Genomic DNA, 24,118 nt, shown 5'->3' on the forward strand with positions numbered 1-24,118 from the left:
ATACTGCCAGACACAGATCACAACACTCACCTGACAGCTTGGTTTGGTAGATACTCAAAATGACTTCAGAGCTTTTGGACAGAGATCTTTTAAGTAATCTAAGATACTGCAGGATCACAGGATAGTATCCTCACAGGGACAGCAAACTGATTAAAAGACAGAAATCACAGGGCATAGAGTAAAAGATCAGTTTTCACAGTAATGAAAGGTCAGCAGTGGAGTCAATCATTTGTGCTGGGGTCTATATTCACCGTTTTAAAAAAGGAAATAGTGAGGTGAAAAAGTATTAAGAATGAGGAGTGACAAGTGAACCTTCTAATGCTGAGTGACTGGGCACTGTAACAGCAAATCATTTCCAGCACAGGTCAATATGGTGATATACACACTGGGGGAAAAAAAGCAAGAATCCCAGTTTTTCAAATGAAGGGAATGACTTGACTTACTCATCACTCACTAGATCCTGATGTGGTAATTGTTCTTTAAGTAATCGTCTCAGCAACAAGGCAAACTGTTGTAACTAAGAGATAATAGCACACCTCGAATCATTACAGGGGCCCTGCAATTACCCAAGTTTTGAAAGCAGTGAGGGGAGTGTAACTCCCTGTAGAACCAGAACAGCTTTGTGAACGGGCAACACAAATGATCAGAGGTATCTGCTAGTTCCCCTGTACACAAGTAACTGAATTGTCTAAAATTGTACAAGTTGCTTGAGAGGTAACTGGGCTGAGGGTGGAGAACAAAAGAAACATGACAGAGATCAATAAAAGCTGAGTGGTTTGGAGAACAGCTGCAGCGGTTTAAGTACACCAAAAGTTTTCCAGCCTCTGCAGCTGCTGGTGAGGCTGGAGTGATGAAGGCTGCACTCCTGGTAGCAGTTCATCTCCAGCTGTGCCTTCCCGGCCCTCCAGCAGAGGTCAGGGAAGACACCTGGTAGCAGCAGCTCAAGACTACAGACAAGTTTCAGAGCCTGAGCTTTGCTTTTGCACATTATTTTAATGAATGCAGCAACTCCATTACCGGGAAAGAAGTTTCCAAAGGAGCTTAAATTGAATAGAATACAATGTAGAATATTTAGAGAAATATTTCTTTTTCCCCAGAACCTGGGCCAGAGTGCAACTTCATCACTTCATATATGGTACTTCAAAGCAGGAGAGAAGCAGAATGAAACTGCAAACAAAAAAATGGCCTTAAGAGAAGAGATTGGAATAGGTAAAAAGAGAGATGACTTTTACTTAATGATCTTTCTGAGAAAAGTCACTATGGAAGAGTACGTGCTGCATCTTAAGATCAGTTACTTTTACAAGTACAGACCATAGTTTTTCAAAGATTGTTGTCAAGATTTGTAATAACTAGCAGCTAATTTTAACACTTTAAATTATTTAACCTGGAAAGCCTAAAACAGAGTTCTTGACACTTGGTCTGTTTGTTTCAAGACTGCTCACTAATCAATGCAAAAAATATTCCAGGACAGTTCCTCTTCCTATGCTCCCCTCCACCCCATAGGACAAGATTTCTGAGGAAAGGCTCATAACTTCAGGGAAACCAAACAAACAGAGCTCACTCTCCTCAGTTGTCAGACACCCTTGGCATTCATCACAGCAATCCAACACACAGTTTGTGTTAGAAATCTTCTGTGCTACACAGTTTATGAAACATCTGAGGAATATTCTGTATCTGATTTCAGAGGGAAACAGCTGGACTGCAAAAAATTGCACATGACAAGTTGTAAATGACATAACTCAAATAGTGCACGTTTATTCTGAACGGTATTTCTAAAGAGTTTGAGAAAAACAAAAACATGCTCCTGATGTACAACAAGGGCAATGATATAGATTAAAAATGGACCATCTTATTGTAAAGAATTTGCTCCCCCTGCAACTTAACTTGTAACATTAAGAATTCATCTGTAAACTGCATAACAGCATACCTTTGACTAAACCTTAAACTCAAGAGACCAGGGGTGGTCTTAGCCAAATTAATCAGGAAGCAGTTGCAGATTCAAAAGAAACATCCAAGTCAGCAAACACTTTACAAAACACAGACTTTGTGCATAGCAGCTGACCCTGGATTACAACATGGGGGAGAATAAAACAATTTGGGGAATCAAATTTTTACTAGACACAGGGCACCATCAAGATTTAACGAAATATCACATAAGTTTGTTTCAATCGTAACAGTATGTCATATTTAGTTGGCAGGTTTAACCATTAGCTGCATCATGTAAACTCAGCCAGTTTCTGTATACACAAAATAAATTCTCTCCCTTCCCCCTCCAAAAAACGAGGGATCTCTCTTCTGGATGATTCTTTTTCTCCTGTACCATGGTTTCCTCTAGTAGGAGTCTTTTCGTAGATAATATCTTCATACTTAACCGACATAGGACAAAACCAGTTGCAGAGATTCAGGAATAACTTGTATATACACAATTTACACTCTAAAGCTGTTAGTCACCCACATTTTTCTTGCTAGATCTTCATCCAGAACAGGAAGTGCTGGTGTTTTTTTTCCCCACTGAAACTCCTAACTTTTGAAAAACTTACTTGTTCATAAGCTGCTATTTTCAAGCTAAAGGGATGCGCTGCTGCAGCAACAACCAAAGTCACTGAAGTTCTCTGCAGTAAGCCCATACTTCACACAGTTTCAGTGTCTCTGGGTAACAACACTAAGATACAGCATTCTCCTCCCTCCCTCACCATGGTTGATATACTAATAAAATACAAGTGTTTGTCATCCAGAACTACTGACCTTCACTTGCCCTTAATCCATGTACAGGGAACAAAACTTTCTCTGAGATTCAGAATAAACCTTGTATTCAAGATTCAACAACTGTTTTCCAGGATTAATAGCCTGGGAAAAGGAGTCTTAGATTTGTGGTTACTCTCTCTTCCACCTCCTACAAAACATTTTATAAGAAGTTACAATGAGGCAGGTCTGCTGTGGAATAGGAGCTTTAAGAATTGTTTTCATGGATACATTCATAGAATGATGGCAGCCCAAAGCAAAAAGAGACAGAAACAAAGGTTAATCCAAGTAAGTTCAGACATCAGACTTGTGTTTTTAAACCTGAAGGAAAACTGTCTGTGAAACACACTGATTTGTGGAAGCCTACGACAACAGCAAATCCTAAGAGTTCATATCCCCACACCCATCTACCCAACCCAAACACTTACCACTTAGTTCTAGAAGAATGAAGAGCACTTTGCTTGGCACCAGAGGCAGCTATGGTCTGAGTTACAGCTGTGCTGCACAAACATCCTCAAATACAATACTATCTCTCTCTCCCTCCACATACTTCTCTTGGTTTGGTCTACAGATGGCCAGGGAAACTATGTTGGCATATGACAAGCTAATTGTGCTTCAATACACCCCCTTCTAGAAAGATGCTGGAACGGCCAATATAACCACTGTGAGCAGGTCCTAGCCCTACTGAAAATAAGCTTCTGTCAAAAACTAGGCTGCCTCTGGCCAAGGGAACCGTTTGCATCTTTCTAGCCAGAGTCTGCCACCGAGTGTTGCAAACACAGGTGCTCAGGCCACGCAGACAGGCTGTTGTTAACGATCTGCCCATCCCCAAGACTCAATTAGTGCAAACCCAGCAAATTAAGTAGCTGTTTTCCAGCATAGGTCAGTCAAGATGCACTCCAACAAACGCTACATACCTCTGGGAAAGAAGGAGTAATTCCGTAGCAGCTCATGTAGTCACCCCCTGCGTATCAAAGACCACATAATGTGCAACGAGGGGTGCCATCCCTTGCCTCACCACAACTCTCATCTTAGAATCCTTGGTTCCCAAGTCACCCCTCTAATGACTGGACAGCACCTACTAACCAGATGTGTGCTGCAATGCGCACTGTAGGTTGGAGGCTTTCAGAGTGGATGAATTCAAGATGCAGATTTAACTTTTAAAAAGCAAACAGGAAAGGAACGCAGTTCAGCATCTACTTGGGGGATGGGGCAGGTTGGTGTTGTCTCAGCTCAGTGCACTTTCCCAGGTGCTTGGAGAAGAGTCCAAGCTCAAGTTGGTATTTATATTGGCATACATAAAATCGCTGGCAACAGTGCGTAGGAAAGGAGCACGAAAGGATGCAAAGCAGAGCTTAGTACAGTTCACTGTAGCCTTGAGTTTACAGTACTAGGAAGAAGCCAGTCAGCCTATTTTCCAAACCCATAAAATGCTCTAATATACGCTGCTTTCTCCGGTGCTCCATGAACACCCTCCCACAACAGGAGAACTGCATTATTACTACTGAACAGGGAAAGAGAAAAATAATCTTCAAAGGAGCAAACTGTGCAGTTCTTCACCACCTCTTCCTGAAGGAGCACATAAACACAGCAAGCCAAGCCAACCCCAAGCAAATCCAGGAGACCCCTGCAAAGCTATGTGACGAGGGTCAGACTCGTGTCTGCCTTCTCTGCCTTGCTGCCTGGTTTCCTCAACCCTTGCCTCATCTCTAGATGTGTCACTACAGGTTTAGTAGCTGTAACAAACTGGAGACAGATGCTTGGTTATGTGATCAAAGCTGGTAAGGTGGTCACAGTCACTTTTACCATCCCAACACCGCAGGTAAAACTAACTCTCAATGAGCCCTACAGCATTTCACCCATTTTTAAAGCAAGGGTCTTGCCTCAGGATTCATATTTTTACAAGGTTACTCTTGCCAGCACCAGATCTAGCTTTTACTCTGGCAGAAGTCTGCTGGGAGTTGGGTAAATGAAAATAAGAAAAAACAAAGACCACTCTAAACTCTCCTCTCAGTCAGTTAAGAAGTGTAGCACCAGCTTGGGTGAGGAGTATTTAAAAAAGCATTCAAAAAGATCAGCCCAGGCAGAATGAAAAGGTATGGTAAAGTAGCCCACCCTTCTCAGCAAAAGATGGAGGAAAAAGCCATACTCAAAAATATTGGGAAGAACTAAATATACTTTTTTGAGGCGGGGGGGATTAAGAGGAAGAGTGGGAAGTACTGAAGTAACATTCAAAGGTTGGGGGAGAGTAAAGTACCCTGTAGGTTATAAAAAACACGATAATGTAGGAGTCAAAGGACAAGATATTGCTTTGCCTTTTTTCCCCCCATTGGATTTACATTCTGCTTACTGAAAGAGTAATTCTGAAGGAAACTTGTCATCAGGATAACCTGCTCAAGCCCTCCACACCTCAAACTTAAAAGAGATCTGCACACCTTTTCCCACCCCAACAGAAAACAAAAAACAAGCCCCCTCAAAAAGAACCCCACCAGAAAGGAGAGCTCAAAAAAAAAAAAACAAACCCAAAACCAACCAAAACCCAACCCCAAACATGATTGGACAATCCTTGGAAGAAGCATTACATTTTGTTGGAGAGAGGTCAAGAAAAAAATAATTAAGATGAAGCGGTGGAGTAAGAAACAAACAAACAAACAAAAAAAACCCTAAAAAAAAAAAATCAAGAGGCCTCTCTTTCCTTATTTGGCGACAAGCAAGTGCAAGAAAGTGTCCGCTGGGGTTTTGTTCAGTTGTCGGTCTTTTGCACATCTGCATTCTGGCCAAGACAAGGGGCTTTGAGGTTTTTCTGCAGCACGTGGGCATCTGCGGGCTCTATCCTCTTGTAGTAGTTTTTCTTCGTCTCAATGATCTCAAAGCCAAACTTTCTGTAGAAGTCAATTGCGGACTCGTTGCTGATCTGGACATGCCTGGGACAGAAGGGAGGAGAGAGTGACAGGTATCAGTATTCTGCCTCCACACCCAGAACGGTCAAAGACAAGGTAAGAAAAGGAGCTACCTAGCTCCTTCTAGCTGTTCTAGCTGTCTAAAGACAGGAAAAATGGTGTAAATTGAGGATTGGAAATTCTGCTCTTCCCAAATCAGTTCTGAGCTAACACTCAGCTCCTGGATGGCCCATGGCAACCAACAGCAGTAAATGTTTCCCCTCAGTAAAGCTCTTTTAAGGAACACAAAATAGCAGAGAGACTCTAAAGCACTACTACCTCAGTAATTACAATTTTTCTTAATCTGGAAAAGGCAGATATTTTGTGGAAATACATAACAGAGTTTCACCGTAGGGCTAACTTTAACACCCTGTAGTAAATACTTCTCAGATGACCAAAGGAGCTGACTAAGTGGTGATCCCAACACACTGCAACATAAAACTGGCAACTGTGTACACCTTGCTCACTTCTAACTACCCCTCTCTCCTCATAAAAAAGCTATGGCAGCACAAAGAAGCCTTATGGATCTACAAAGTCCTTTCCCCTTTCTTGCCCCTTTCACCTATTTCCCTTGAGTTTTACAGACTTTGCTAGCAAATTTCAAGAGTTCAAGGCCTCCAACACAAACATCTTAAGTGACTAGGACATCTATTTGCACAAGTTTCATTAAAAAAAGAAAAAAAAAAGAAAAGAGAGAAAGGAAAAAAAAATGTTTGGCTCAAAAGGCATTCATTAAACACTCCCAAAATTCAGTGGACACCACACAAACTCATGAATCACTTTGTCATGACAACACGCTGAATAACCATAGAACCAAAGCAACTCTGAAAGCAAAGGCAAAACAAAACAAAAGATCTCAGTGTTAAGCCCAATAAGCATCAAATAGCTAAAAGGAAACTTCATAATAATGACAAATTTAGTCACTGATGTTAAGCTGTATAAATAATATATTCACATAGAATACACACAAACACCAGACACAGTAATAAAATCAACGGGCCACTAAAAGAACTTTGTTATGCCCAGTTTTCAGGGTTATTGTTATCCCAGAATCCTTATTCTGGGAAGTGTAATGAAGGATTATGAAGGATTTGGCTTTTTGCATTAAAACCAGCAAACAGCCCCTTCACTGTGCACACAGTAAGGTGGAAAAACGAAAGCCCCTGTCCCATTAGTAGGCATCTGAGAGAGAGTTCATTACCACTTCTGAGGCAGGAGAGCAGGAATACAAGCCAAAAGCAGCCTTACTCAGACTCCTCTTTAAAACACATGTTCCTCTTACAGAGATGGCACAAATAAACAACAGTAGAGGACGTGAAAGACTTTGCACCTCCATGGTAGAGGTGGACTAAGCTTGAGGAGAAAGTCACTCCATTTAAAGTGGTATCAGTGTATGAAACACTCCTCACTCAGCATCTTCAACAGTTCTGGCAAGAATTCAGGGTGCAGTTCTGTGGCAGCACAAATCCATCCATACCTGCTGTGGGATTATCCCTAGCAGTGCATCGTGCTTGTAGTGGTGTAAGCAGGCAGTGATGGACAAGGAAAAAGCTGGCTCAGAGAAGTGATCAGGCCAAAAACTGCATCAGCTCACTTGGTAATTGCACAGACACCACTGCACAGCAAGAAGTGTGAAGCCAGCAGCAGAGGAGAAGCATGGCTTTGGCATCTATGGATTTCAGGTTCTATTTCCAGGGGGACCTATTAAGATGACTGTCCTCTACCCCAGTGCTTGTTCTCTTGTCTGCATCATGCCAAGTGCTTGTGCAGTTGATTAAAAAAAAAAGGAAAAATAAAACCCACAAAAAACCTTCCCCAAAACCACACTAAAACAAAAAACAACATCCAGAAACAAAACTGAAAACAGCTTCCCCAGCTGGGTGAGGGCACTGATCTAGTTTATTGTGTTGCTGCACAAATAGCTGACCTGTCAGTGTGCAGGAATGGGAAGTTTGGCCTTACTACTGAATGTAAACTCTGAGTGCTTGCAAGCATCTCAGATCTGATGTTCTAACCCACAGAGTGCTGTCACAACAGACAGATGGCAAATGCATCAAAACTGCATGCAAGACTGAAGGTGACATTGTAGGATAAAAATAAAATCCTTTCTAAAAAGATTTTTTGGTCATACAGTGTAATTTTGCTCTAGAACATCATTTTGTAACTAAACTACTTTCAAATTCAGCAAACTTGCAAAAACCCTTGTAAAGCAAGCAAGCTTTTGGTTTTTTCAGCATCACACAACAAGCCCAGAATATGAATCCTAGCTTTCTTGCTAGAACTTAAAAGATTTTGCATTACCCCACTGAAATACATACTAAAAATGCTCTTGGATCTCCCTCCCTTTGCTCCTGTATCTACTCAAAAAATGCATGGGTGTACCTCCTTTACTTACAGATAGATGTTGTCAAAAGTGCCGTCTTTTTCACAGATGTTTAAGACATGATTCAACATTTTAGTTCCTGCCGAAAGGTAAACAGATACTTCAGAAAACCAGAAGGGCACAATTAAGTACTTAGCTAGGTGCTTTCTTGAGGAGAGGCAGCTTAACTGTAGGTAGACCAAAATGATAGAGCTTGTGAGAAGTAGAAAAGGCAAATAAAACATGATGTGCAGGCATTTCACTGTCTCTCTGACTGCTCACAAACTTTAATTCATTGTTGCTTTGAAGAAAATTAAAAACCCCACAACAGCCCAGAAGCATATTTTAATACCAGCTTCAAGGTCTCAAACTCACCTCAAAAAACGGTCAAAACAATGTATAAAGCAGTGAGAGCACTGGTAAGTTTTTCTACCAAAGACCTAGTAAAATAATTTAAAATAAAGTTATCTTTTCATTCCAGTTTATCAAAGCAAATGGGTTACTGTAAGGTCTTGATTAATCTGGCCTATGTATTTGCAAGGTGGAGCAAAGAATAAAATGCAGTATAGACAGAAACCAGGTACTACCCTGAGCAGCAATGATCAGTAGTGATAAAGACAAAACAAACAGAAAAATCGTACATTTAGAAGAGTGAAGGGAGAAGCCAATGAAGGAATGTTGTACTCCATTCACATGTGACTTGCATACTGGCTACATACTGTTAACAAATTACTTCATCTCTCTGCATCAATTTTCACATCTATAGAAGCAGAGTATTTACATCATAATATGATAATATGGTTAAAATTCAAATAATCTGAAATCCTGAATTAAAAATTCTACAAAAAGTCCATTTCTGAAAGGCAGGGAAAAAAGAGCACATCATAAATCATATTCTTTCCCCCAAGTCCCTTTCAAAGAAACCAGTGGTCTAAAAGTGCACTAACTTTTAAAAACCTGAAAGCACATCTAGAATGCTGCACAGCAACCTGGTTTCTCTGGTGACTCAGATACAAAAGATCCTCCTTACCTATTCCTAGCCTTCGGTAGGGTGCCAGGCATCCAAGTGTCATGATGTAGAGTCTCTTCTGGTTCTGGGAGTGATCCACCCTACAGCACACTGCTCCCACTGCAATATCATTGAAATAGGCTGCCAGGGAGAGAAACAAAGGGTTATCAGTCACAAATCTCAAACTATACATACAGGTCCTTCGTTTACACCCTTGATCTTCCTTCCTCCCTCCCATCCTGCTAATTCTCCCATCCAGATAAAATATCATATATTGTGGATTCACACTTGAAGTTACCAGTGGAGCTCTAACACAGTGGATGCTTACTACCATTCAAACCAACCAGCAACGACATCAGGAGGCAAGCTGGCAGCACACAATTGTTTTCTGCTGAAACAGAAAACGTGCCTATTCCCAGTGGGATGTAATCTATTTAGAAAACAAACCCTCTGAGGTTGGGACTGCTGCTTTTTTTGAAGTTCCCAAACAGTTATTTTTCATGATGTAAAACAACAAAATAGAAGGAGCTGCTGTTCAAAATCATTATGGACAGCAATGATGAGCACTTCTGCCACCATAGCCCACAATTACTGGCAAGAACACTTGTACCTAATTTGGCTAGTTCGCCAACCTCCAGTACATCCTTGTAGAACTTGTCATTGTAGCTGACAGGAAAAATGACCTGGTTTAGCCTCTTCAGCTGCTTAATGTTGTGTGGCGTCACATCTCCCAGCTCGATCCGGCTACTGGAACAAATCAAAACACGCTTAACATCTGACACACTGCAAAATTTTTAAGGACACAAAAAATGAATTACTTTATTTATGCTTAGAGAACTGTCCCACCTAATCATCAGTTCAATACACATTTGAACTGCCATGTCCAACCCATACAATTAAGTCTTACGTTGGTGGCTGATATAACTCGCAATCCTAATTTCAGTCAGTACTATACAGTCAGAGATTTCTCAGGCCACACTTAACACTAATGCACCATAGCCCACATGTGGTTTCTTTGGGTGGGAGACAGGAGAACACAAATCTCTGCAGAAGTATTAGCTTTAACTTTATACTGCTAATTTTCACACTGATCATCAAGATCACAAGGGGAAAGAAAAGAAAACCCCAAAGAAAATACCAGAGGAACAGAAAGCTAGAATAGAGACCAAGGAAATGAAGTCTTTATCCATGCTACATAGACAGCCTTAATTTTACCACCTATCAATATAAAGCTTATGCTTAGACAAAGACTAAGTCACTACTAGACATATTTCTCTAAAAAGCAACAATACCATGTGCAGCAAACATATTAAGCCTGTTAATATGCAAGCGTGCCCCTCTCAAGGTGGTATCTGCATCTACTATGATCATCTCTGATGTAATCCTTCCTGCTGACTTGAGAGCAGAATCACAACTTTAAAATACCAGTACTGAATTGTACTGAGAACAAACAGACCAAGCTTCTCTCTTTTCTAATACTAACTTCCTGACAGAAACACTATATACACAGAAGCAAACCTAAACAAACCAAAGAAAAATAAAGAGATCAGCTGCTCCTAGGTGAATGTAAGCAGTTTTAACAAGGACTACAAGAATGAAAAATAAAAAACCCAAGATAATCAAAATCATTTCCCAAATGGTCACCAGAATAAGAGGGCAGGTACAAAGCCAATACACATGGACTTAGAAATGCAAAGAATTCTCAGTTCACCTCAGCCCTGTTTTTACTGAGTACATATGGGCAACTAGATTGTTTTCTGCCCAAACAGCAGGAGAGACACTGCTCGCCTTTTAGAAAAAAAATCAAATTCCATTTTCAAAGAAGCAGCTTTGTACATCAGGCTTGAAGTTCATTCTAGTAATGTGCTGCTTTCCATCTCCAATGTCTCTTGTGCCTAGGCAGGTTGTTTTTCAGATAGGTTAATCCCTAGGACACAACAGCACAAGTTAATTTAAATAACACAGTGACACTAAGAAGATATAATACCCAACAACTTATTTTTCTTTAAGAACTGCAACAAGCGATGCAGAGTATAATCTGTCTCTGTTTTATTAACTGACCTTGGTTATACATAAAAACCCCCTTAAATGATTAATACTCTAGATATCAGTTTTAGTTGCCACTACCAATGATGGGTGATAAATGCACAACGCTCTCTGAGCATTGTAGTGCAGCCTGAAAAACTATCAGAAAAAGCTACAGGAACGGAGCCTTTAACCTTTACTTCAAGAATCATAACTTACCTTCACACCTACATTCTCTTTTTACAACAAAGAATACAGTTTTCAGTTCTGCAGAGATATCAAGGCTCACCATTGCCCGCCCTCCGGCATGACGCAATCGCCCTAGTGTTCCCTACAGAAGCTAAACAACTTGTCAGCAGGGCCTATCTTTTAGAGGACCACCAAGCATAAATGGACAATTGACAATTTTGTAATTCTCCATGACATTAATATGTCCGAGTTACTACTTTGAATTAACGGATGGCATTTACACATCAACTTTGCTCACTCCAAAGTTTAACCTTTTTGTCACGCATTTGCCAAAGAGATTAAAAAGCCCCCTGATTTCAAGCATCTCATGTCAGTATGGGTTCTTGCAAACTCTTCCAGGCAGCTCCTCATCTATCTTCCCCCCACCACACTGCACATGTCAACCTTTTTCCTCCAATTGCAAAGGCAATTGCTAAGCAATGAATCCTTGCAGTTTGTCCTCAAGCTCTGCTCAGTTGTACAGCCATCTCCTGAGAGACATCTCACTATGTGGACAGTATGTTCTCCAACAGTGATTTCAATAATGACAGAAGAAGCAAGAGACTCCATATTCTTGCATTTCATCCATGTCAAGATACCCAGGCATACTATAGGCAAAAACAAGAGGTTATATGTCTAAAGTTTCTTGCTATAAGCCACTACATTGTGCTGAAATAGTCTACAGTATCTCTTTTCTGTGAGTCCTATGACAACCAGCCCTTTGTTTCACAGCCTTTTCCAATTTCTAGATTATTTTTGCTCTCAAGATGCCTTTCTTCATGTTTGCCATTTGTGTGAGTCCCTTTGATAATGCTACTCCAACACACAATAACTTCTGAGCTCGTAAGGATGATCTCCTCACACCACAGAAGTTATCAGATGATGGAGAAACTGTAATGCTTGCTTTATGCCCAGCTGTTCAGCCTAGCATGGCAGGGTTTCTTCAGGTACACAGAAGGCAAGTTGTGCCCTTTTCTAATCCCAGCCAGCAATGCTGCTACTTCTTCCTCACAAAAGGCAGGAACAAAACTGTGGCATGTCTGTTCCTGGGTATATTTCTGTCTCCAGTTTTGCTGGAGTAGAGCACCTCAGTAATCTTGCACTAGAAGGGAAGAGAATGAACAGCCTCTTTTGTTGTCATTTGCATCAGAGTGGAAACCAAAGGGAGCAGGTCTCAACTTCCCAGGTAGGCCAGATTAGCTGCAGTGTAGGAGGTCAGTGAGAGAGGAGACAAATCTCACACTCATATTTAGTCATTGAAAGTCTAGACCTCTTCTCCAAATAATATATTAACCTTGGTGATACTTTTTTTCATATCAATAGTTCCAAGCTTCCATAGATCAGCAATGCTAGCATGATGAACTCACAGCAAAGTGGTGAACTCACAGCAAAGTTGTTATACAGGAAGTCCCTTTTGATACTCGAGCAAAAATCTCTGACATAGACCATCATCAGGTAGTGCATTTTCTAATATTATTTTAAAATTAATTAGTTACTAATGAAACAAATGAGGCATTAGAAGGCAGTCACTGTGAAATATTTATGATGACAGTGCAACAGGACACAGATATATTATCACAGGCAGCCAGGGCAGGATGTCTAAGAAAAGGACCATGGCCAGAAGACAAACCTTCACCAAGAAGGTTTCAGACAGACAATAAATAAATAAATAAATAAATAAATGCAGAAGCAGAGTCCAAGGCTGCTGGTAGCTGCTGAGCCGAGACATCCCCTCTGAGGCTGGCATCAGGCCAGAGGAATGAGCTCCAGAAGTAGGTGTCTAAAAGGCACTTGTCGATAGATTTCCTAGAGCCCTTAGACTTCCCCCCTCTATCTCTCACCACTTGCCACATTCACTGCTGCCTCCTGCCATCTCCTGCTGCCTGCCTCCTGTGCTCTGTCACTAGCTGGTTCCTCGCTGCTTGAGAGTTGCACCAGGGCCAATATTTTATCCTGGAGGAAAATATGAAAAGGGTTTGAGAAACACTGCAGGAAGCATAAATCAATATGCTAAATACATCTGCTTAAATAGTATGCACTAAAACCATAAATTACTTTAATGTATAGTACTAGCTGATTAAATCAGCACCACATCAATTACGCACAAAAACATTTAATAAGCAAACTAAATGAGGATGTGGAAAGGAAGACCCACATCATGAGAGTTCATCATTTTGCCTGAGGACAATGTGGCAAAAGTGCCACTGTGGCCTTGAGTAAAATCATGGGAAAGCTGGCACCGCTGCCAAAAGCAGCAGTCTTGCTGTCCCCAAGCCACACATTCCCATCTTCTTTTTGGCACAAACATTTGTGCAACAATGTGGTGAACCAACACCAATTAAAACTAACCTAGCCAAAAACAGAAAAGTTTAGTTTTAACCCACATCAGTCCCCTGACTGGGTTCACCACACAAGTCTTCTGCCAGCATAAAGAGAAAACAAGTTGCCGGAGGCAGAACTTGCTGGTTCTTGAACAGAAGTGCCAGCCTGCCCCAGTGTAACCTGGAAGCACTGTGCAACAGCAGCACGGGGATGTAGATCTGTCAGTACACCTGTGAACACAGTACAATGTCTAGTTGATACGGTGCCACACTTTATCATTTACAGAACAACATACCTTTAAGGATTTTAAAAAAACTATTCCAAATATCCAAGTCAAAGCACCTGTAACAAAGGACACAAAATGATCACTCCCTTCCTTTCACTGGAGTAAAGCAAATACCTTTGTGGGGCTTTTTTACTTTTTTCCTTTACTTTTTTTTTTTTGGTTAGTTTTTTTGATTTTAACAGCTAGTTACAACTAGACCTGCTTCTTCAAGCTACTTCTCAGCCAAATTGGTAACATAAGTTTACCTTGTCAGCTAAGGTCTGACTAGGCCAGTCCTATGCATTCCCACTCAGCAGAGGTATCAGAAATACCTATCCTCTGCTGTTGCAAAGAAAAAAAATAAATTATGAGCCCAAATTAGCAGAACATAAAGATGTGTACAGAGCCTGAAGCATCCAGAAGGGACATGCCCTTCCCTAACAGATTATTTGACTCTATGATGCCAATATTACTAAGAAGATACACACTGCTGACACCCTACATCTCAAATGGCACTCCATGGAGCATGCAATAGTCAACTGTACTCCATCTTAACTTCTGGAACAAGTCAACCACCCACCCCAAGCAACTATTTTTAACATGGCAGAATGAGGGACTCCTGGGTCATCATGTCAGGCCTCTTACTACTACAGCGTTCTACAAATCCATACCCTTTCCTTGATGGAATAACAGCCCTCTGAAGCTGCTTAAACATCTTCCACTGTAAGGCTGTTCCCAAGATACCATTATTCTCATAGTTAGGCTTTCTTCTGATTTCCATCCTAAAAGCACTCAAGCCTACCTATATGCTGTCTGTAGATGATGGCTACCAATAATGCCCATCACACGTGCCTTTTCAGAGAGTTATGATCTCTTTATGCTTTCCTTCTTCTAACCAAAGCCAAGCTCCTGGCCTCCTCTAAGACTGGCTCTCAAATCCCACTATTCTCATACTAGCTCTTCTTTACATTCCTTCAAATTAAAAGTTAATTTTCCTTAAACACAGCTAATCAAAACTGCTGATAGCACCCCCAAACACTTCCTATTGTCTTGTATAACGGCAATAAGTTTTTCTTGTCTCTACCAGAAGCCTTTTCCTGACATACCACAGAATCAGAGTATTCTGAGTTGGAAGGGACCCACAAGGATCTTTAAGTTCAACTCTTAAGTGAATGGCCCATACAGGGATTGAACCCACAACTTTGGCATTGTTAGCACCAGGCTCTAACCAATATCCTAGGATCCTTGCATTTCTCACAACTGCAACATTCTGTGACTTGGTTACTGCGGAAAAAACACTGAAACTTCACTAGTAAAGGGAACCGGTTCCTGCTGCATAAGGCTGCTATCCATTAAAAGCTCACGGCAACACTGCCTAGCGATGTTAGAGCAGAAGTGAGGAGTGATCCACAAAATCCAAATGGAAGTGTGACTTTAGTGAGGTGACATGCACCAGTTACTGAAACTGGATGCATGCCCAGAACATTGGCATTAACACTTCTGCTCTTGCATGCCAGTGCCCTAGTATCCTTCAGGCACTGGCTAGAAAAAAACCTCACACTTTTTGTAGAGACAAATGCAATTCCAACTAGTCCCAGTGCAGTTGCATTCCTCTACCTGCAGCTTACTACAGGCCTGTTATTTAAACACAGTCTATTTTTCCTGCAGTGTCTTGAATTTATAATGGTGGAAGTAACACAGGCTAAACGAGACATTAGTGTTACTTACACTAAGACTGCCTTTTGCTGCTCAACATATCCCAAAGGAGAACTGCTACACAGAATGACAGCTCAAGAAACAGCCAATTTCCAGAATTACAGTTCAAGAGGAAACACAAATTCAGTTCCAGGGAATATCGAGCACTGAATACTTGTTTAGAATGAACATCAGGGAGAAAAAAGGGGAATCTTGAGTTTCTTAATGCTGTCAGAATCTCAGTCTCATTCAACTTTAAATAGTGCAAGTCTCTCCCCAGAGGGATGTGCCTGACTGAAACAGATCTCCACGCAACTGATAGCTGGGCTCGGCTTATTGAAGGCATCTGGCGTGCTAAATTTAGCAGAGCTGTATCTGAAACTTGCAAAACTTACTGAGGTACCGTCAGTCAGGAGAGGGAGCGTGGAGAAATGAGCTCTAACAAATTAAGAGGACTTCAGAGGAGGTTTGTCACCTGCCAAGCAGCCAGCTAAGCTTTACTGCTTCTATTCCGGCTTCCAAGTCAAAGCAGGAGTCTAGACAGGATAATCCACTCATAAAATAAAACCAAACCAGAATGATGAAAGCTATAGACCTGAAGGGTGTGGCTTTGCTTAGAGTTAACTCCAAGGCCAAATGAGCCTCTCCAGTGTTTTGGGTTCTGGGATCATTGGGGTTTTTTTGTTTGCTTTGTTTTTGTTTTGTTTGTTTGTTTTTTAATAGATGAGCTGTCCTGCTAGGCACACAAGTTAGTCTAGTTCTTGTGGGCAGACCAGTATGTTTTCAATTATCTCCAAGATCTGTGGGCTGTATATCTACTCTGCGTCACTTGTCAGGAAACCAGAAGGATATGTGCAAACCTAGCATGGAAAAATCTTACCAATTTGCCTCTGAGTCCCCCTGATCTTCTTTAGCCCCACTTACTACTGAAAACATGTATTTGCATGACACCTGATACTCTGCTGGAAGTTACTCCTGGCTGTATGCTGGCCTGCAGAAGGGCACAGTGATGTACAGAATAAAGCTAAGCAATTTTAGAATCAGAATTATCAGACGACTTCATTCAAGACTTGTAATTCTAATGGATCTCACTGTCACGCATCATTATTCCCCAAGACACACTTCAGATCCTCCTTGCCTCCCTCATTTATAACAAAAAAAAAAACCCCAACAACAAATGCACAGCATATTACATTCAAGTTTCTTCATTTTATTTGGATATTTCATTCTGCTTCAACCTACAAAACCTGGCCAGTCTCCACATGCAAGAAGCAAAGTTATGCAATAACAGCCTCACAGTTTTTCCATTTTAAAAAAGTTCTTTAAGAGTTGTACTAGACCTCAAATCTACGCTCAACCATGATCTCAAAAAAACAAAACCAAACCCTCCCCCTCCAAAAAAAGACAACCCTAAAGCTAAAGTAGCAGCACAATCATGAAGCACCTCAGCAACCTAGATTATGCAAGTGTAAGGGGAGGTAGTGAGGTCACTTCAACAAGTGTCAAATAAAAATAAACTTTCCTAAGAAAATTAGAAGTTAACTCATTCTGCATCTGGATACAAAAAACAGGAATCACCATGTCCAGCTGACAGACTTTTCAAACTCCAAAATATCAGAAATAAATACAGCTGGTCTACAACAAAAAAGCAGCCCTACACATATCATTTTGTTGCCTATAGCACTCTGATGCTTCAGAGCACCTCACAAGGTCAAGGCCTAGATTTTAACTCTGCCTATCCCAGGTACATCAAAGTCAGGTGAAAGAGGAAACAACTTGCCTATGATCATACAGCAGATAAAGAGCTGCCAGAAATCCCAGCTCTCCATTGCTCACCTAACCACGTTTCCTTATTAGTCAAGTAAGCTCACAGAACATTCAGATTTTGATCCATGATTGCAAAGCAGTACTCACTAGTTTGAAAAAAGCTTTGCTCAAAAATAATTTTGTGTCTCCGTTACCTATATCCCGAGATATCTTATAGATTACTGCCCTTTTCCATACCCTTGGTGTCCCCAGATACAAAAATTATAACCTTCACTTGCCTCCCAGGAGATCATGATCCTTCACTAATTAGTGTTCATGAAGTACCTAATGATCATCAGGAAAGAACACAGGCTTACATTCAAATTCAAAATAGAAGTGATGCTGGGTTTACAAAGTACCTTATTTACATAAATATAGCTCGAGGGCACTTCTGGTATGTACATTAGACAACAAACTATAGAATTGACATATCAGGAGAAAATTATTTTTCTGCTTCACAAACTATTTCTGTAGGTCACTGAAACACCTTTTCTCACAAATGCCTGTGTCCATTAGAACAACTAAAAATAAAGTCAGGTCATTATGAGTTTCCTGCCTTTGCATGTCAGTCCCAGACTGGTGGGTTTTTTAAGGTGTTCAAATGACACATTATATTAATAACATACTGTGAAAAATTAACAGAATGTGCTATCAGTTTTATGTGCCTACCTTAAAACACTTCTAAAGCAACAATCATTGTAAGCACCTAACTTACAAGCAAAAACAGCTATTTCCCCCCTTCCCAATTTTCAATAAGAAAGAATTGCTCTCAAATGAAAATTTGTGCTAAAAAGCTAAAACCAAACAAGCCTCCTTTAACTGCAATTTTCAACCTAATTTGTGATCTTTACTGACAAGTGATTTCAAGTACCATGTAGAGAAAACTTTCATAAGCCTTCAATTACTGCCCTGGGTCTCACCCCTCACCCCATATTCTCAGGAGAACATAAATACAATGCTCAGACGGTGGAAATCATAAATTTTTCAGGGTTAGAGATTCTAGTCTGCTAAGGACCAAAAATCACATGGAGCCTGGAAAAGAACAGGGAGAGGGAGAAGGAAGGCCAAGTGAGCTCAGAAGTACTTCATGCATGAAGATCTTACTATGCAGTACAGTACTTTATTTTCAATTAACTAAAGAAAAAAAACCTCTGCCCCTAGGAAAATTCAAATATCCTAGTCACCTAGTATGGGCACTGTTGTGGAAATGGTTTTAGCTCAGTTTTCTATAAAGCCTTGTTTAATGTCCTTTCCATAATGAATTAATTCAATATGCTTTGATACAAGTACAGTTATCCCATTTCAGTGCAGTGCTTCTCCACTCTCAGGTCCTCAAGTTCAAGAGTCTCTAGCTAGTTAGTCCAAGAGTCTAACTAGTTTCACTGGGTATTCTTCTGTGCGTAGACTGCTTCCAATCTCAAATCTCTCTCCTGACAAACTTGTGCTGCTTTAGAACTCCACATACACCACTTTTTTCCTTCCCCTCTTTCAGCAGGGAGCAGAAAGTAATCCTGACATTCCCTGCCTCACTTAGAGAAGTAGGGATGTAAGGAAATACTGCACTTCTCTTACTGATTCCCAAAGATCCAACTTCTGTTCTCTCCTTCACCTCCACTAGGTAAAAATATCTAGCGCCTTCTCGGATTATTGGGCTGAACACTTCTGATGGTTGCCAAATGGGCAGGCTCTTCAAGTTCTGAATAATTTCCACTTGGATAAAAGTATTTTTCTGGCTCAGCCATCACCCATTATTCCCCATTTTAGAAGAGATTTAATGTGGCAAAGGAGGATGCATCATTTCTTGTCCTCAGGAGATGGCAGCAGAGTCTGTGGTATTTGGTGATTAACTAAAGATACTATATTTTTCATAGAAGTGTCCAAAACTAGCAAGCCAATCTATATATTAACAAGCCACATATACATGCAAAAAGAACTGAATGGTCAAACAGCACTCAAAAGCCAAGATTGGGTTCTGAAGTGCTTCAATAAAATGGCCACAACCCCTACGTTACCTTCCTACCCTCCCAATCCTTCCTACTTCGTGGAATGTCTTAATCTGGTTATGGAATTAAACTCAAAAAGGGTAAGAGTTATAAATCAGGTTAAAGTATCTATAATAAACCGTACTGAGTTTTTTATAAACTCATTTAGAAGCTATTAAGCCATTTGTAAGCATCCATATAGGCAAGGTCTAAATTTACCATCTATGAAATTAAATGCAGAGAGTATGGCTCACACTTGGACATTTCTAGGTTCAGAAAAAGACTAAAAATAAACAATGAATTTCAAGCTCAATTACCTTTTTTTGTCTCCAGTGCATATGACAATTCAGCAGTTTTCTCATAAACTTGGAACTTCCTCCCATATACATTAAGCTCAGCACTGTGCCTAACGAATGGAAGCAAATCTACAGCTCTGCACAAATTCCATCACACTAACTCAGGAGAGAAAAAACTCTCCCTGTTCTCGTGAGAAACACGCACAGCTTCAGGACCTTGAAAGGTTTACTTTGTGAATCCTGGCCAAACAAGCAGAGATACCAGTTTACCATAATGATTCCCTGTATTTTAAAAACACTAGCTATGTTTCTGTTATGTTCAGTACTCCTCAGCTGTGATGTCCCTCCTACAAAGGCAGCCAGAATAGCACTAGCCTGGAAAGCCTCTGGGTTAGGAAGGTCTCTGTGGCAGCAGATACCTGCTATGAAACATGCAGCCTTAAGGACTCTTCTGCAGCAAGTGAGGACCCTTAGAAACTACAAAACCCGAGACATAACTGTAAACACGTAAAAGTGAGAGGCACTCTTCCAGGAATTTCTTACTCAAAAGCAGTGGACCTTACTTTCTGAGGCAGTGCCTTAACACACAGCACTTTGCTCTCTTTTCAATCAGTTTTTCATCACGTGGCTCAGCACGTGCTGCCACATGACAATCCCACAGGTGTTTCCCATCAAAACTGGAGTTTGGTCAATGTGACAATGCATATGCACAGGATCACAGGCACTGGGCCCTGCTCAGAACATGCACTACGTGCTCAATGCATCTGACAGTCCCGTCACGCAGGGGGTACATGCACACAATGGAGCATGAAGGTCCTGCAGTACCCTCATGTAACGTGGTCTTTAGGGAAGGCTGGATGCCTTAGTCTCCCAGGTTTCATCTGAACTGAAACAGCTCAGAAATGTACCCTTCCTTTAAGATATCAACAGGTCACAGACAGCAATAAGCAAATGCTCGAGAATCAATGCAAGATTTTGTCTTCTCCTTAAAACCAGTAGCTTAAGGACTGTAATGAAAATACAAAAACACTGAGCAACAAGTGAATCAACATCCTGAAAGTAGCAAAGTGCAGGGAGCATTATTTACATCTGCTCTACAAAAACAGCCAAATTACTACACACAGTAGAACCCGAGTCCCTCCCACCGGTATTTTTCCTCATGTTCTAAAATAGATTTTCAAATTCCAGAACTAACAATAACAACATTTAGGAATACAATAAATGAAAAAAGAAATGAATCTCTAGAGAATCATGAGGCTCCCCAACAGAACAGTGAATTACCTCAGTTTCTCAAGCCACGTTTCAGAAAAAGAGGGAAACATATGAGACTCTACACTATTGAAATCATTCAGAAGGTGAAGATAGAGCGAACATAAAGCTAAGTATCACCAGTAAAACCAGGTGGGAGCTAATAGCAGTTACCAGTTCAGAAGCTGTTTAACTCACCAAATAAGAGAAAACTCACAAAATTTTAAGCAGCTGAGAAAGCAAAAAACTATCTCTGAAACCAGAGGTCCTTAGGAGAGGAGGTAACAGACATTACAACCTGCTATCCATTATTAACACATATCTATGTGCTATTTTGAACTCAGAGAGCTAAGAAAGAGGGCTGCAAGAAACATGTTTAGATCTGAATCCTATAGATCTGAAATTTCAAAATGTCAGTGAACTTGACAGTTTCTTCTTTAATTCTTTTTCTGCCCAAGCAGACTCTTCGTAATTACAGCTGACATTATGTGTCTTAGCGCTCCCCAAAATCATCTCTGTCCTTTGCGGTGTGGGTTACAATGCAACACATACGCTCCCAGAAAAAGTGCTCAGATGGAGTCAGTTTGTTCAAAAGGACTTATCCACAATTTTGGATTCAATACTAAAGACAGACCAGATCCCTTCGAGCACATCAGTTTCTGTATGTGGGGAATTGAAGCTTTAGATCTATTTTTAGAGCCATCTTCTGACAGTACTTTAGGGATCTTCACCGATCTTTGTAACTTGACGAACAATTTGGACTTGTTTCAAAGTACCCCTTTATAATTTATATATTCCTTTTGAAACATTCTCTAGTCTTTTGGGTCTCTCATTGTATTTAAATGGGGTTATTTTTCAATTTGAGTTCTGTTGGCGTATTTGCCTCTATTTGAAATTTCAGAGAACACCTGGATTCAATATGAGAATCTGCACAAGAATATGAATTTATTCTGCACAAGAGCTTGCTGCGTGGTGCTAACAGTGTTTTGGCAAGACACGAATATCTCTTCAAAGAGATGAAGGAGTACCAGAAAAGCACAGAGTACAGAGCCCAAAGAATAAGTCTTGAAGTTGAACCAGTGATAAAACTGCCTCTAAGTGAAAGTAAAGTAACAGAAATAAAGTTTGGTGCTCTGAAAGCAGAAGAGGGGTATGTAGGTTTTTACTCCATAGCTTTTTATTAAAAAAGTTACAAAAGGTAAAAAGCCCCACAAAATGAGAACTCCCGAGCAGGGCAAGCACAGCCACGCTCAGCCCCTTGAGGAGCACCACAGCACAGTGCACAGCTCTGGCTGTGACCTGCCAGGAGACCCCCACGGTTCCAGCCGGACACGCCCGGACAACCCTCACACATCCAGGTCCCAGTAATCCTGTCCCACAACTGACACACGGCCAAGGCAAAGCTAAGCTGTAGCAAACAGCAGGACGGTCAACAAAGGATAAAAGGAAACCCAGTTCTGTCGGGAGCGCTGCAGAACAACAATCACATCAACTGCCACCTCTCCTGGGCTGATCCTGCTGCTGCTCTCCTCACAAATCCACCGTCCTCATTACAAGGTGACTAAGAGTGGGGGTGCCCCGTTCCATGCAGGTGGATAAAGAGTTGTCCAATACCCCAAACACACCCATTTAGTGTCAGCTGAGAGTCAATTTATTTGCAATCATCGCTGAGCCTCTTTCTACAGACACCTGCCAGCCCTCCACGATGTCTGAAGCTGCTTACATGCTGTAAGAAACAGCTAAGAGTCTGTTATCAAGCAGTCTTGTGTGACCTCACCCCAACTGCTAATAAGCTAAAACCCTTACCATTTCTTAGTAAAAGCTTAAGTGCTTCAGCTTCCATTCACTCTGCCTTAAGCTGCCAAACTGGAATAATAATACCCATCATTGCATAACACCAGTTTCAAGGGGACTGGTTTAATGCTCTTTTGAGAAGCAGCTGTGGAAAGCTTCCTTTGTGAGAATGAAGAAAGTGAGGTACAGGAGTGGAACGATCACATTTCATGGAGCTGAAAGTGATGCTGAAATTAATAAACATCAGGAGATTTAACCAACATTGAAAAACCTGTCCCAAAGTGACCTGCACAAGGTCAGACAGGTCATCTGACACCAAAGCAGAACGGAGAGTCTAAAGGCCTCCGGTCTCCTGCTCAAACACGGCACCTCGTTGCCCCCACTGAGCAGGAAATCAGTGTTTCAGCCAACCACGCCTGAAATCTCCGGTTTTCAAGAGCCACAGAGAAGTGATGGCAGGCCGAAAGCAGCGTGCTACAGAAACGTGACACAGAACACAGCTCGTTTGTCATCCATCCACGCCGTACAGCCTCCACGTAGCAATTAAAGACTTAAAACCCGACAAAAAGTGCTAAGGGGACATTACACACAACAGCGCTGCAAAATCACACACACCCGAGGCTGGCAGCCTTTTCGCACCGACCGAGCGGCGCTTCTTCGCTACTGCCACACAACGACGGCAGCCCAGCCAGGCAGGGGCGACAGCGGGGCCCGCATCCCCGTCCGCTGTGCGGGTTCCCGGACACCGCAGGGCGGGATCCCCCCGACCATGCGGAGCCGCCCCGTCCCGCGTCCCCGGCGCGGCGCGCCCGGAGCTCCCGCTCCGGCGGCGGCACAGCCGGGAGAGTACGGGGGCTCCCGCGGGGCGCTCCTGCACCGCCGGCTCTTCTCCCTCAAGAGGGGCTCCCCCTGCACTCGCCCCCGCAAGCCCCGTCCCCGAGGGCGGGAGGGACGCGGCGACACCCCTCAAGTTCCGAGGCGGGGGCACCGCTCGGTACCCCGCGCCTCCCGTCCGCCGTGCCTGGCCCGCAGCGCCCGGGCCCGCCCCGCTCCCGCTCCCCGCTCTGCTGCCGGGCGGCCCGGGCGGGCCCGGCCCGGGCCGAGCCCCGCACTCACCCCTTCATGGTGCGTCCGCGGCCTGCCTGGCCTCCGCGCTGGCTGCGTGCAGGGCCCGGCGATGCGGGTGCGGCTCCGGCCTCGCCGTGCTCAGCGCGGGCGCCTCAGTCTCCTCCCGATCCCACTCCCACTCCCGATCCCGATCCCGCTCCCGCTCCACATGGGCCTCCGCCCGCCCCGCCCCGCCCCGCTGACCCCTCACCTCACGCCGCGCGCGCGCCCCCGCCCCGCCCGCCATGACCCCCGCCCCCCCGCGCGCCCCCACCGCGCACGCGCCTCGCCCCTCCCC

At 42.4% G+C, this 24,118-nt stretch overlaps 1 protein-coding gene across 4 annotated transcripts; it reads right to left on the reverse strand.

Annotated features, from left to right (window-relative positions):
- Positions 1 to 1,723: 1,723 nt before the first annotated feature.
- Positions 1,724 to 24,049, reverse strand: NAA50 (N-alpha-acetyltransferase 50, NatE catalytic subunit). 4 transcript variants are annotated; one of them, XM_064644522.1, is made up of 6 exons: positions 23,830 to 23,934; positions 13,147 to 13,258; positions 9,663 to 9,796; positions 9,074 to 9,193; positions 8,077 to 8,143; positions 5,341 to 5,666 (listed from the first exon to the last, which is right to left on the reverse strand). In XM_064644522.1, the coding sequence occupies exons 2-6, from the start codon at positions 13,176 to 13,178 to the stop codon at positions 5,486 to 5,488; spliced, it is 534 nt and encodes a 177-aa protein (XP_064500592.1). In that variant the 5' UTR covers positions 13,179 to 13,258; positions 23,830 to 23,934; the 3' UTR covers positions 5,341 to 5,485. The 4 variants fall into 4 exon arrangements, with proteins under 4 accessions (XP_064500593.1, XP_064500592.1, XP_064500591.1 ...); XM_064644521.1 differs by having other exon boundaries at positions 9,663 to 9,799; XM_064644523.1 differs by lacking the exon at positions 13,147 to 13,258 and having other exon boundaries at positions 1,724 to 5,666; positions 9,663 to 9,799; positions 23,830 to 24,049.
- Between the last annotated feature and the right edge of the window lie 69 nt (positions 24,050 to 24,118).

The sequence above is a fragment of the Pseudopipra pipra genome, chromosome 2 (genome assembly GCF_036250125.1).
Source record: "Pseudopipra pipra isolate bDixPip1 chromosome 2, bDixPip1.hap1, whole genome shotgun sequence".
In the NCBI taxonomy this organism is placed as follows: domain Eukaryota; kingdom Metazoa; phylum Chordata; class Aves; order Passeriformes; family Pipridae; genus Pseudopipra; species Pseudopipra pipra.

Excerpts from the sequence above, each read along its gene's own strand:
- NAA50 (XM_064644521.1), bottom strand. The coding sequence starts at position 13,178 with ATGGCAGGAGGCAGCAGTGAATGTGGCAAGTG. Across the intron at positions 8,144-9,073 it reads CTACCGAAGGCTAGGAATAG|GAACTAAAATGTTGAATCAT; the intron begins GTAAGGAGGATC and ends ACCTTTCGGCAG. Across the intron at positions 5,667-8,076 it reads ACTTTTGACAACATCTATCT|GCATGTCCAGATCAGCAACG; the intron begins GTAAGTAAAGGA and ends CTTCTGTCCCAG.